General features: G+C 42.0%; 1 protein-coding gene across 1 annotated transcript; it reads left to right on the plus strand.

Moving 5' to 3' along the window:
- Positions 1 to 635: 635 nt before the first annotated feature.
- Klf14 (KLF transcription factor 14) lies at positions 636 to 1,619 on the plus strand. Its single transcript, XM_027950091.3, has one exon. It carries the CDS (start codon positions 636 to 638, stop codon positions 1,617 to 1,619), a length of 984 nt encoding a protein of 327 aa, XP_027805892.1.
- The last annotated feature ends 13,452 nt before the right edge of the window (positions 1,620 to 15,071 follow it).

Below are 15,071 nucleotides of genomic sequence, written 5' to 3' on the forward strand. Positions count from 1 at the left end.
GATTAACAGTTGAACTGCTAAATGGGAAAACTTTTTTTTTTTTTTTTCCTTGATGCAGACTTGGGGATATTTTCAATTTGGTCTGAGAGCGGAGAACGGGAGTGAAATGTAATTCCAGACCACTTAGCCAACAATCGCAATTATGAATCGAAAGACAAGTCAGGTATTAGCATTTTTTTTCCCCTTAAAAAAAAAGTTTCTCGGACTCCGCCGGACACCCAGCTGGCGGAGGACCAGCCGGCGCGGGGGGGCCAAGCCGGCAGGCTGCCCAGAAGTTACGATCGGGGAGTTTTCGCTTTATTAAAATTACCTGGCTCACCAGCAGAAGAAAGAACGCGAAGACAAGATAATTTCTTAGGCTGTTAAAAATGACTTAGCCCGGTGGGCCGCGCATTCCGGGGGTGTCCTGCCGGCCGGGGCGGGTCCCCGGCGCCCCCGCGGGCTCCGGTGCGTCAGGGGCGCGTCAGGCGGGGCGGGCTCGGCACGGGCGGCGGCGGCGGCGGCGGGCGGCGGGCGGCGCGCACCCGGCCTCCTGCTTCTCGCTCCTAGGCTGCGGGACGGACGCTCCCGGGAACTCTCTCGCTCGCGGCCGGCCGCGCTCTGACGGCGCTCGCCGGCTGCCGAGCGGTCCCAGCATGTCGGCAGCCGTGGCGTGCATGGACTACTTCGCCGCCGAGTGCCTGGTGTCCATGTCCGCGGGCGCCGTGGTTCACCGCCGCCCGCCGGACCCCGAGGGCGCGGGCGGAGCCGCTGGCTCGGAGGTGGGTGCGGCGCCGCCGGAGTGCGCTCTGCCGGGTCCGGGGCCACCAGGGCCCGCGTCGGTCCCCCTGCTCCCCCAGGTTCCCGCCCCCAGCCCCGGCGCGGGTGGCGCCGCGCCCCACCTGCTGGCTGCAAGCGTCTTGGCTGATTTGCGCGGCAGCTTTGGGGAGGGCTACGGGGAGAACTCGGGGGAAGCTCTGCGCGCCTCGTCTGGCTCCACCGACCCGACCCAGTGCTCCAGCCCGACCCAGGGTTCCGAGCCGGCCTCAGCCTCCGGTGCAGACGCGTTCTCCGAACCCGCGAGCTCCTCCGGCTCGCCTGCCGTCCCAAGTGCGCCAGCCGACCCGGGAGCGCTCGACGACGCCGGAGGGGTGTCTGGAGGGGCCCCAGAGGCTGGCCCCGCACCCGCAGCAGGTCAGATGTCCCGGAGAAGGCCAGTAACACCTGCAGCCAAGCGACATCAATGCTCCTTCACTGGCTGCACCAAAGCCTATTACAAGTCATCGCACCTTAAGTCCCACCAGCGTACCCACACGGGTGAGCGCCCTTTCTCCTGCGACTGGCTCGACTGCGACAAGAAGTTTACGCGTTCCGACGAGCTGGCCCGCCACTACAGGACGCACACGGGTGAAAAGCGCTTCTCCTGCCCCCTCTGCCCCAAGCAGTTCTCCAGGAGCGACCACTTGACCAAGCACGCCCGCCGCCACCCAACTTATCATCCTGACATGATTGAGTACCGGGGACGTCGTCGCACTCCCCGCGACTACCCGCAACCCACCACCGTGGTGGAAAGCTCCTGCTCCGGCTCTGGCTCCGGTTCTGGCTCTGGCCAGGAGCCCAGCCTCCCTACCAGCCTGTAGGACAGTCATTGCTGTCAGTTATCCCCCCCCCCCAGGACTATCTCCCAGACCATTTTCCCTGCCTTCTCTCTGCCCATCCCTCTTTTATCAGAGTCATTAGACCAAGGCACAGACTGGTTCCTCCGCTCTGAGGGTGGTTCCAGGTGGGCATGTTGGACTCTGGGGAGGGACTGGGAGCCAGAAAATAACGGGAATTCTTGCAACACAAATATCATCCAAAAAGGAGGGGTTGATCAAGACAACCCCCAGGAACTGGTGAGAAGGGATGAACTCTGGTACTCTCCAGAGTACTGAAGATTCTCTCTTCCCAGGAACCAGAGAACTGAAATTCTCAGATGCCTGAGGAACTCCCAGTCTTAAAGGACTCGGGTGCCTCACCCACCCACCAGGGCGGACCTTGGAGAGGGTGACAGGGGTGGTGGTCTTGGAAATGTCCAGGACTGGGATGGTGAGAGGCCTTTGGAAACAGAAATGATTTCTATTTCTGTAAACAGCAATGTTTACTAATTTATTTTTAGTATCTTTTAACCAAGGATTCCAGGTTGATGGGAGGCAAATGTCCTCCACTTCCCCAATTGCCCCAGTTAGGAGAGACAGTGCAAGTGTCCAGTGGATGAATGGTTGGGAGATGATTCTTGGTGTGTGGGGAGTGGTGTGAGTCTGTTTGTAGGTCCTCTAGCATAATTTGGAACCCTCCACTTGCACCGTAACCCTTTTCCCCATTTAAATTCTTACTTGGGGATGGTAGCTTCCTGGCTCACTCTCATAATGAGATTGCTTAAACAATTTGGAAATAACCATAAAAACACAGAAAGAAAAGGGTGGTACAAACTAGTTCCCCCTTTTCACCCAGATGGCAAACCTAAGCAACTTTTGATGGGGGCTGGTCCCAAACAAGTACTTTCAGAACAACTGATAACATTCAGGGAAACTGAGGCATGTGATTCCAGCTGCCTCATCCAAAGCAATCTCAGGGGTGATAGATTCTGTTCATTTAATAATGGCTAACTAGGGGGGGGGGGTTTCCCTTCAAGATCTTTACACTTTTGTTTTTGCTACAGGTGAGTTGGTGTTGGAGGGTGGGTGTGAGAGACTGATTTCTTCCAAAGACCTGGCTGCCTTTGGATTTGGGGAGGGAACAGCAAAGTGATAGCTTTTATCAAACAGGAGGATCCTTCTCCTCTGACCATGAAGTCCCTCCAAGTTACATCTTCAGGGCCCTTCTCCTCCAATGATCGGAACAAGGTATCAACAATATTTGTTTTTTCTATTATGTGTCCTTGCTGCTTGGGATGAAATCATCAACTACTCTGTTTCTATATGTGAGAATGTATATATATATGTGACTCTTTCATTAGAGATGAGGCTGAGGGCTGGGGATGTGGCTCAGTGGTAGAGTTCTTGCCTGATAAGCATGAGGCCCTTTTATGGCCGGGTGTGGGGGGATGGGTTGGGGGGTTGGTGGGGGAGCCAGCGTGGGTGAGAGTGGTGTGAGGCTGAAAGTTGATTCCTTATTATGAGGTCCTCCAGCCCCCTCCTCAATATCTTATAATTATATCCCATCATTCACAAATGTGGGAGATGTCATAATATTATAGGACCATAACAGGCACCTGGTTAAACAAACCACTTGCCCCTATTTTACAGATGAAGATACTGAAGTCTGTATCATCTCAAAATCATGCTGAGTTACTGGCAAGAGCTAGAACTAGAATTAGGGTGTCTAACCTTCTAAGTGACTCTTTCCCTCACACTTGGTTTCTTGTCATCCCCCTTCCCTGGACCTTTAGATAAAGGACACCACTCTACTTTTCTTCAACCAGGATCCCCTCCCACCCTATCCCCTATAATTTCTATGTCTCTTTAAATGTTGGGTCTTCCCTTGAACCCTTTGCCTATTTTATCTAACTCAAAAGTCCTTTTTCTTAACAGGTAAAGTCCATTCCCAACCTTGCATACCTTGTAGAGTTAAAGTGAGAATGGCTTTTGCTTTCTGGGAGAGTCTTTTTCTTTGGGCTTGCTAGATTAATTTTCATTGCCAGTTCTCTTCTTTGTCTGGTCTTGGGCATTCCAGTGTCCTTGAGAGCTTAAATCATACAAACATAGCATTGGAATGATACCAAGTCCTCCTAAACTGTTAGGGGGGCATCTTTAGAAATGACACCCCAAAATGTGGCCCGTGTCCCTGCTGACAGCTAAGCATGACAGGTGGGGCTGTCCTTGAGTAACATGTAGACAAAGGAGGCCCCAATTTAAGGAGGTGATTTTTGGTAGCAGGAAAAGTCCTCCTTTGGTTCTATTTGTTCCCTCAGCTGGGGCTGAATAGATAGGGCACTGTGGGTCCCACTGAAGGCTAGAGCTTACTCTTTTTCCCCACCTATAGAAGGTTGGGTAAATGGACCAAAGAAACTAACAGGAAAGGAATTGTTATCAATTATTCTGGAACTGGACTCAAAAAGGCCTGGCTTTTTCAACCATCCACTGATAAATAACTTTAGACTCTCTATTCCCAAATAGTGTCCTTATTTGGGTTCTACCTTGAGAATTTTTGTCTGGGGATGGCCTCTGACAACCAACATGTGATATATCTTTCATTGACGAAATGATTACTCTCAGGTCTTATAGTGGTGGGGAGGGAGACACCCAGGACCCCGAAGTAGGTAGACAATGGAAACAAGATTTTTAGGTGGTCTTTCTTGGTCTAAGTATTGCTATTCTTTTCACTCCAACAGCCAGACAATTCTTGAAGAATACTTAGTATTGAAATGCCTTGGAGGGGGCTTTCTAGATATATTGGTGTTTCTTCTTCTTTTTGTTAATCAGACAGACCTCATTGAGTGAATGTGTCTTGTGGTTGGTTGGGATCAGCCTGAACCTCTGGGTCCTTGTCCCACCCTGACATTCTAAGATCTGATGTAGGAATGACCTAGTAATGCTATTTATAATAGAAATCTTCCAGAAATCTGGGTTGGAAGCTGGGAATGAATTCTGGGTCAGACCTGGGATGTGAGGGAGATGGATCCACTCCTACTTCTGGGAGGAAATGAAGAACAAAGGCTTTGTCCCCACCCATGGAGAGAAGAATCTGTCATTTGTCCCTATTCTCTATTCTTCAAGTGGGGAACCATGTTGCCCAAGGCCTTTTTGCCCTGTCTCTATGACACATTTCTCCCCTAAGGAAAAAGATTATGGTCTTTAATGGACACTTAGAAAAGAGGGTCATTGTGCACACACATTCTACACTCCCTTATCTCTCTCACATCTACCTGGATGCTGCGCATCAGCACTCCACTTGGATTGGATCTGGCTCTCATATGGTAAGCACACCTGCGGAGATCCAGGTCTATCTTCCAGAGGCAGATCGAAGAGTGCCTTTCTTTTCCTACTTTTGGGACAGCCAAGCCCCTTGCTGTTATCCAGGTAAGTGTTTATTTACACGTTGTCCTTTGGGTGGGTTATCCCAAGATCAGGAATTGTGATGTTGTATATTAGAAAGTCTTGATCATGATACAGCTTCATTAGCAAAACACTGATATTTGGTGTTCATTATTTTGGTTCCTTGGAGGGAAAAGGAATATGATTAATTTTTTTTTCCCTTAGACCTATCACAGCTGTTTAATATGGAGGAATAGGCTTTCCATCTGGAATTGAGGAACCAAAGTAAGATGTGTAGAGAGGTTGGATGTCTGGTGTGCCAGACCACAGGACTTTAATACTTTAGCAACCTTGGACCTTACAAGTCTTTGAATTTGTCATGTTTAAACAGTTTATGGTAGCTAGAATCCATCTGCAAGTGACTACTTTTTAGAGGCACTGGGCATAGGCTTTTACAACAGTGAGCTGTATGGGTCACTGTGACTGATCTTGATTCCCATATATAGAGCTGAGACTATATATGGGAATATATAGAAAGGGAAAGCAATGTACCATCGAATGGGTCAATTTGTGTAACCTTTATATTCTCAGCCAATGGCACAAGTTGCACATATACTTAGGAATACATGCTGGGCATGCTGGTGCACACCTGAATCCCAGCAGCTCAGGAGGATGAGGCAGAGGGATCAAAAGTTCAAAGCCATCATCAGCAATTTAGTGATGCCCTAAGCAACTTAGAGAGACCCTGTCTCAAAATTAATAATAATAATAATAATAAATAAATAAATAAATAAATAAAAAAGCTGGGGATGTGGCTTAGTGGTTAAGTGCCCCTGGATTCAATCCCTGATACCAAAAGAAAAAAAAAAAAGTACAAGTTTAAGAGATTGTAGTGCTTAGATTGTACTTTAGATCAGTTTTAACTAATTTGGTTCCCCTTTATCTTGATTTGAATTGCATCCTTTTTAGGAGTAGAGAGAGCAATTTCTTTATTTCATATGGGGTAGAGACACTTCTTCTATTTTTGTTCCTAGTGCTGGTAGATTTGTTGAGTAGGTAAGCTCTGAGAGTAGGATTTCAGGGACTTAATTGAAATTCTCTGTGTGTTCAACCACAGAGTAATGATGGATTTTACCATAAATATACGAAGAGGAATGGAAGTATTTGTTATATGGGGGTTTGAGGAAGAGAGAGGAATCTATTATGATTCCAAAAACAGAAGGGAATTAAAAAGGGCTAATTCCTATTAGGAATCAGCTCTATCCAGGAAATCAAGTAGGAGCCATATTTGTTTTAAATATATATTTAGAACTTGAAGTCAAAAGAGAAGCAGTAGAATGGTGGAAAATAAATAAAATAAGGAAGGCTGATAAAGCTGGGGGAAAATAAATATTTCTTTAGAAGAAAAGCTGCCTTCTTAGATGACAATATTAATAATAAGAAAGGAAAAAAATAAGAAAAACCAGGAGATAATGAATCTTAAAGATAGGATTATAAAAAGGGGTGGTATTTTAGTCATTGCTAAATTAGAACAGGTGATTGGAAAGAGATGTAACAGAAGAATGGAAACAAGCTTTCAGAGAAAAGCAGGAATGTCTACTTCCACCAGAGGTCTTAGGTCTAAAAAAATGTAATATTGAGAAGTACCTACCTGAATGGGAAGTCATCCCTTCAACCCTGAAAAGGTAGAGAGGATGGTTACAAAGAACATAGACAATATTTCCAACCTTTTTGGGTTAGTTTTGCCATTGTTAGTGGGAGCACAAGAATGACTTGGAAAAATGTACAGGATTAGGTCTCTAGGAGAAAGCGTAGAAAGATGAGATACATGAATACATAAATAATACATTAGTGTTAAAACAATCAAATTAATTGAAATAGGGAAGAAAAAAAGGGTATGATCATGTCAATACGTTCCCAAATAAGTCTTTGTTAAAATAAACACCAATTATGATTTAAGACACCTTAGTAAGCCAAATGCAGTGGCACACACCCCTAATCCAGCAACTCAGGATACTGAGACAGGAAGATGTCAAGTTCAAGGTCAGCCTGTGCAACCTGGCAAGACCCTCTCTCAAAATTTAAAAGCTAAAAAAAAAAAGAGAGAGAGAGAGAGAGCTGGGATATAGCTCAGTGGTAGAGCACTTCTGTACTCAATCCCCATACCAGAAATAATAATAATAATAATAATAATAATAATAATAATACAACTTAGTAACCAGTAACAAAAGATAATTTCTGAAATTGATAGACTATCTACCAAAAGCCCACTATAAACATCAAATTTGGATAGTGAAAGATTGAAAACATTCCTGTTGGCCATATGGTAAAATAGAAAGTCTCAATAACCTCCAGATAGGTAATAATATAAAAATAGAACAAAATATCACTAAAAGGTCATACCTTGGGAAATGTAGATGCAAACCTCTACATAGCTCAGATAAAGAAGACAAATTACAAAAATTTAGAACTGAGTGACAGAGAACAGATAAATTCAATCTTTTATAAATTGTTCCAAAACAATAGAAAAAGAAAATTAGCTGATTTTTTTTTGACGCAGCTAATCCTGATAACAAAACAAGCAAAAGAGAAGGAAAAATTGCACCAATACAACTATAATGTATGGGTGGAAAAATCCTGTAACCATCAAAAGCACTAGAGGAAGAAATGTAGTTTGAAGCCTTGAAAATTTTGATTTGAAAACAAAATATCAATTGAAAGTGAGTTAATTAAGCTTTAACTCTAGAAGAAAAGGAAGACAGCCCAAAGAAAGTAGATAGACATTATCATGAACCATGCATCCTCAATTGGGAAGATATTGACACCAAAGAGCAAAAAGTTGTTTGTTTGTGTTTTGTAGTGCTGAGGGTCAAACCCAAGGCTTCATGCAGGCTAGGGAAGCTCTCTGCCACTGAGCTATACCCCAGCACTTAAAAATTGATTCTTAAAAGCAGGAGTGGGAGTATAGATATCACAATGATTGTGACTTCCAAAAGAACATGGATAATATACATAAATACATATTAAAATAATAAAAATATTATTCATAAATATTACATAAATATATGCTTTATTTGTGGTTTAAGATTTTATATGGTCGGGGGCAGAGAGCAATTAGAAAAAAATCTAAAAACAATAGTAAAGTGATAATAATAAAAAATGAAAAATTGTCATAGATAAAATTAGTAAAATAAAATGAGTAAAAAGTTGAGAAAAACTCTTTAAAAATACTAATAAAATTGATTTATTTGGCAGATATAAATTTAGGATAAGACAGATGGTACAAAGAAGTTATCAAAAATGAAAAATAGCTAAAATTATATAACACATGAGCAGATTTTTTTTTTATTATTATAAGAGAATGACACAAACAGCTTTTTTCAATCAAGCTTAAGAATACATAAGATAGGGCTGGGGTTGTAGCTCAGTGGTAGAGCTTGCCTAGTATGTGTGGGGCACTGGGTTTGAGCCTCAGCACTTAAAAATTGTTTCTTAATTTAAAAATAAATAAATAAATAAAATAAAATAAAAATATTGTGGCCATTTACAAAATTTTTTTAAATAAATAAAAATAGAATACATGCATACTTTATAAGAAAAATATAAAATTTCTTATAAAAATATAAAATTTCAAAATAGTCTAAGAAGATGTAGAAAATTTGAAATTGAAATAGTAAAGATTATCCCCACCCCCCAAGGCACTCTGTCTGGGCAGTTATATATGCAAGTTCTGCAAGCCTTCAAGAAATGACTTCCATCTTTTATAAATTGTTCCAAAGCATAAAAAGATGGAAAATTAACTAATTTATTTTAAATAGTTAATTCTTATACCTAACAAAACAGAAGAAAAATGCACCAATTTAATCTATAATTAAGGGTACAAAAATCCTAAATATTAGAAATTCTAATTCAGTAGTGAATGAAAAAAAATAATGTATCATGATTTTGTGAAGTTTTTGTCAGGAGTGCAAGATTAATTCAAAAATAGAGATCTATCAGTATACTTCACTATATTAATAGAATAAAGAAGAAAGTCAATTACTTTCTTATATGCCAGCAATCATCAATCAGAAAATGTAATAGACTAAGTGATTCCATATATGGTAGCAACAAATAGCATAAAGAATCTTTATGGAGAAGACTATAAAAACTTACCAAATGACATAAAAGAAAATATGACTAAGTGGATAAAAATGTATCTCTGGATGGTAAAATCTAATACTATAAAGAATGTCAGTGCTTCCCTCAAATTAATCTGTGTCTAATGCACTTCTAAACAAACATCAGGGCTGGGGATGTGACTCAGAGCACTTGCCTAGCATGTGTGAGGGTTCAACCACATGGGGGGAAAAAAAGAAGAAGAAATCCAAACAAAATCCCAAAATGATTTTTCATGAACTTTTTAAAGGAAACATTACAAAAGAACTTGGACATAGGAAAGAAAATTTGTTTTACCAGATATCAAACTATTATAAAACTATAGTGATCAAAACATTGTGGTGTAGTGAAGAAACAGATGTATAAGTAAGTGGAGTTGAATATCAAGAGCTCAGAAATAGACCTGTACCTGTAGCATCTGTGGATAAAAGTGGCGACACTTCATGTTTGTAGGGAAAAGGTAGACTAATTGGTAGATACTCTTCATAAGCATTTTTTTTTTCAAAAAAAAAATTGTAGACAGCAAATGCATAGACATTTTTAAGCTATGAAATACGTTAGTCAAAAATGCTGGCAAATCTATTATCACTGAACAAGGAAGATTGTCTTGTTTAGGGCACAAGAATTTTAAAAATGAAAATTTAAAGAAGAAAAGGACCCTTAAATGTATGAAAATTCAATAATGTTTCACATGAAAATGTAAACAAAATTAAATATCAACCTACACTCTGAGAAAAAAAATTAACAGGCACAGAACTACTGTCCAGAATATATCATAAATTCAAACATTCAAAATTCAAGAATCGAGGATGCACAAAAAGATGGTCAAAGGATAGTGATAGGCAATAGTGCCTTTGTTCTTTAAAAGGAGAATGTCTTCATGTATCACTTGCATATGTTAAAAAGAATAATATTTAAAAAATATTTTAAAGGAGAGAAACAAAATACTATTGATTAAAAAGCTAAAGCAGATGGTAGGGTAGGAAATGACATACCGGGCAAATGTAAATAAAAGTAAACAGGTGTGACAAGATTCATATCAGAGTCAAAATACAATTCCAAGCACAAAACAGTGGGGCAAAGATATACCCCCCAAAGGCACTCTGTCTGGGCAGTTATATATGCAAGTTCTGCAAGCCTTCAAGAAATGACTTCCATCTTTTATAAATTGTTCTAAAGCATAAAAAGGTGGAAAATTTTATTTTATTTTTAGGTACTGGGGATTGAACCCAGGGATGCTTAACAACGGAGGCACATCCCCAGACATTTTTATTTTTTATTTAGAGACAGGGTCTCGCTAAGTTGCTTAGAGCCTCACTAAGTTGCTGAGGTTGGCTTTGAACTTGTGATTCCCCTTGTCTCAGCCTCCCAAGCTGCTAGAATACAAGCATGCACACCATGCTTAGCTGATAGATTATTTTATATGGAGAAAAGTGTAGTACATTAAGAATCCAAAATAATCAAGAACATTTTTGCTTCTATATGCAGTATGGGAATGGCAGCTCAGGAGCTCTGGTGCCTAGTCTAGGTCTTAGGCAGGGGGTGTCTGTCTTTTCTCATCCCTCATCAGAAGTTCAAAGGGCCAGTCCTATTGTAAAGTTTATCACAGGTGGCCAGATAGAGGGGTGCCAACCCAGGTTAAATCACACAGGCACTGAATTTCCCCAGAATTCCTTTGGGGAAAATGTCATCCCTTCTTTTTCCTCCAAAATATCCTTTGTCCTTCTTATTTTTTCACAGTAATTCTTTTATTTATTAGTTATAATTGGACACATATCATTTATTTATTTATTTATTTGGTGCTGAGGATCGAACCCAGGGTCTCACACGTGCAAGGCGAGCGCTCTACCACTGAGCCACAACCCCAGCCCCTCACAGTAATTCTTTTTAAAAATTATTTATCTTTAATTGTAGTTGGACATAATACCTTTATTTCACTTATTTATTTTTATGTGATGCTGAGGATCGAACCCAGGGTCTCGCATGTACAAGGCGAGCGCTCTACTGCTGAGCCACAACCCCAGCCCCTCACAGTAATTCTTAATGATCCAAAGTTTTTTTTAAATATATTTTTTAGTTGTAAATGGATCTTTTGTTTTATTTATTTGTATGCAGTGCTGAGTATCGAACTCAGGGCCTCACACATGCAAGGCAAGTGCTTTACGAATGAGCCGCAACTCCAGTCCCTTAATGATCCAAAGTTTGATCCAGAATGCTAGCTCCCCCTCTTACAATATTGTAGTTTGGTAAAGGGGCAGACGAGCAAAACAGACAGAACATGCAAACATTTACAAGTCAATTTGAAAGAAAAATTTGTAGTGTTCTTTATTATCTACATCTGCTTGTGTCTTATTAATAAGCTCCCACTCCTGTTTAATGACAGAGGAAAAAGCTAAGCTTGTCAATTAATATAACTTAATTATATTTCAGTGAGTCATTTTCAGCTTAAAATATTCCCATTCAATTTAATTTGGTGTTTTTGAGATATTCAATTCCAAGTTGAGATTCTCCGCAGGAGCTGCCTCCTCCCAAGGGTCGCCCCTGCCTACCTGCCATGGTTTCTATGCTCCTAAGAGCAGAAAGAGCAGCAGGCTCAGGGTCCTGCTGTGCTGTTGTCTGGGTCTTTGCTCATCCTCCAGGCTATGCTGACTTTCTGGGAGTCTCTGTGCATACCATGCTTGTGTCCAAAGAACTGTGACAGGTCTGGGGTTTTCTTTGATGCCTTTTTGGCATTTACTGCAGGAGTCTGTGGTCTTGCTATACCTCTTATTGTGAAGTCCCTACAGGGAGTACAGTCTCATCCACAGTGTAGATCTCTTCTGAACCTGAGATTCTCTCAGTATTTTGAACCCTTACACCAAGACATGAAATAGAGTATGGTTGTCCTCCATACCACATCAAGGTCACAGTGAACTGGGGTGCAAACATAGGGCCATCTGCCTCCTTCTTGGCTATTAAGAACTACCTCTTGAATGGCACCATGTTGCCACAGTACCTTGCTGAGTGTGGAGTGCAATTGAAAGACTAGCCCAGAAGTTCTGGATTCTACCTCAATTTATACAGGGTTCCTGATGTTCATGTCCCTCTTCCCCATCCTGGCCTAAGGAATGGAGCGGCTGATGGGTTCCTTCTCAGGAACCCAAGCACCCAAGTGAGTCCACTCTCAAGCCCTCCAGCCTTCCCCCTCTCCTGGGCTCTTCCAACCGGAAGATGACTTTACTTCCTCCTTTGATAGGTGGCAGCTCCCCTCCTACTCCAAGTTTGCTCTACCTACTGATCATAGTGAAACTTGATGTCCAGGCTGCATACCTTACTCTTGATATTTAAGAGATTTGGGAACTTAGAGCTCTCTTTTCATTCCCAACAAACCTTTCAAGTCTGCTATTAATAATGGGCTTCAAAAGTTGAACTAGTCATTATTTACCTTCACATTTCTGTCATAATCACGATGCTCTCTGGAGAAAAAGGATGCCTCTGGTTGAAAAGGGAAAGGTCATATGGGAAAAAAATAAGAAAAAAAAAACATAATAACATTTTTCAAAACAGATGATCTACCTCATGCCAACTTTTCATCTGGTTAAAGATTAAGTTCTTGGTACTGAAGGTAGACCAAAAACAGGGTTTTAAAATTCATTTCCCCTCTAACTAATTCCTTATAAGACACTTATCACATATAAATAAAACAAAAGGAAACTTTATCTGTCCCTCTGCTGGCCCCTGGAATTAGGAAGAGCCCAAGGGAGAGGAAGGATTATAATTATTACTGCTTCATGCAGGGGAGGGCACAGAAGATGGCAGAGGGAGTGTTTCCAGTGTCTCATTGCTCCGCTGGTCCCCAGAGAGTTCTAGATCCTCTCTTCTCATCAAGGGAGGGACAGCAACTTGGTCAGTGAGTTCCAGCAGGGGTCAGCAATGGATTGGACTGGAATGCACGGAGCAGCCCAGAGGTGTGAGAGAGCCTTTCCTTCTGGGGCTGTTGGATAGCCATGGCTTTGATCTTTGAAAACCAAGCTTTCCTGAGAAGGGCATGTGACTCCACCACCATTTACTGAGCCCTTGCAATGTGTCAGACACTGTTATCAATACTTTGGGATATATGAGTGAATAAAACAGAGGTCCCTGCCCTTGTGACTTTATATTCCCACAGAAAGGACATAGAAAATAAACAAGAAATAAATGATATGTTAGGTAGTAGAAGATAATAAAGCAGAGTAGTGGGTTCAAGACTGGGTAGAAGTAGGGTTAGATTGAGGTAATAAGTGAGGTGATTTGCTTGGGCTCACATTGGTCACCTAAGATACCAGCAAAGACTTGAAGGAGGTGAGGAAGTCAGCCAGCAGAAGAAAAGTGTTCTAAGCAGAAGGCACTGCTAAAGAAACAATGCTGTGTTAGTCAACTTTACGTCACTGTGACCTGACACAAACCACTTGGAGGAAGGAAGGTCTGTTTGGCTCATGGTTTAGGGGTTTCAGTCCATAGGCAGCTGGCTCCTTAGCAGTGGGCCTGAGGTGAGACAGAACATCATGGTGGAAGGGCATGGCAGAGGGAAGCTGCTCCATTCATGGCAGCCATGAAGCAGAGAGAGAGGGAGGGAGGATGGGGCCAGGGACAAGATATGGTCCCCAAGTACTCACCGGATGTGACCTACTTCCTCCAACCATGCCATACCTGCTTACAGTTTCCATCTCTTCCCAGTAGTCCATTCAAGTTCTTAATCCATCCAATGGATTAATCCACTGACGAAGTTAGAGCTCTCATAATCCAATAATTTCCCCCAAAACCCCACCTCTGCACATTGCTGGATTGAGGACCAAATCTTCAACACATGAGCTCTGGGGGTACATTCCAGATACAAACCATACATGATAAGGTCAAGAAAAAAACATGGAGACGAGTATGGTTGGAGCAGACTTATGGTCAGAAGGAAGAGGGGATATCAGATGATATGGATCTTAGATGCCACTGTGGTGGCTTTGGATTTTTATTTGAATAAAATGGAGATCCATTGAGGACTTTGAGCCCAAGATAGTGTTCTGTATGTTTCAAAGGATCATTCTGACTATTGTTTGAGGCGTTAAGCAGGGAGAACTGCTGGGGCAAATCATTAATCTAGGTAAGAAATGATGGTGGTGGGATGGAGGCTTGGACCAGAGTGATGGTAGAGGGGATGGTGAGAAGTGGTCAGATATTGATAAATTTCAAAAAGAAAGGAGAGTCAAGGTGACTCAAAAGACTTTGATCTGAGCAGATGGGTGGGTGGAGTGCATAATTGAGAAGAAGGCTGGAAATGGGGCAGATCTGTAGAAGAAAAACGCTGCTTGGCACTCACATGCTCTAGTTCATTACTCATTAGTTTCATTTTTGGACATGTTGAGTTTGAGATATATATTAGATATCCCAGTGGAAATTTTGAATAAATCATGAAATAAATAGTTCTAGGATCTGGGAGAGAAGTCTGGACTAGAGAGGAAAGTTAACAACTTATAGATGTTATTTATTTTAATTTTTTTAGTTGTAGATGGACACAATATCTTTATTTTATTTATTTTTATGTGGTGCTGAGGATCGAACCCAGTGCCTCATATGTGTGAGGCAAGTGCTGTGCCACTGAGCTACAACCCCAGCCCCTATAAATGTTATTTAAAGCTATAAATCTGACACATATCAACAAGACTGAATACAGAGGGCCAAGGGGAGAAAGACTAAGACTGATCCCTAGAGCTCTCAAACATGAAGAACTGTGAGATGCCAGGAGGAGTCCGCAAAGGAGACTGAGAAGGTGTGACCAGGTATCAAGACAGGAAGAAAGTCAAGAGCATAGTTTCCCAGAAGCCTTGTAAAGAAATCCAAAAATCTAAAAGGCACCAGCCTGCTTTGTAGGATGCTCATGCTAAGTGGGCGAAGGCTGGGGAGCTGCGC

The sequence above is a fragment of the Marmota flaviventris genome, chromosome 1 (genome assembly GCF_047511675.1).
Source record: "Marmota flaviventris isolate mMarFla1 chromosome 1, mMarFla1.hap1, whole genome shotgun sequence".
NCBI lineage: Eukaryota > Metazoa > Chordata > Mammalia > Rodentia > Sciuridae > Marmota > Marmota flaviventris.

What these genes read in the sequence shown, in the direction of transcription:
- Klf14 (XM_027950091.3), top strand. Translation starts at nt 636, where the DNA reads ATGTCGGCAGCCGTGGCGTGCATGGACTACTTCGCCGCCGAGTGCCTG.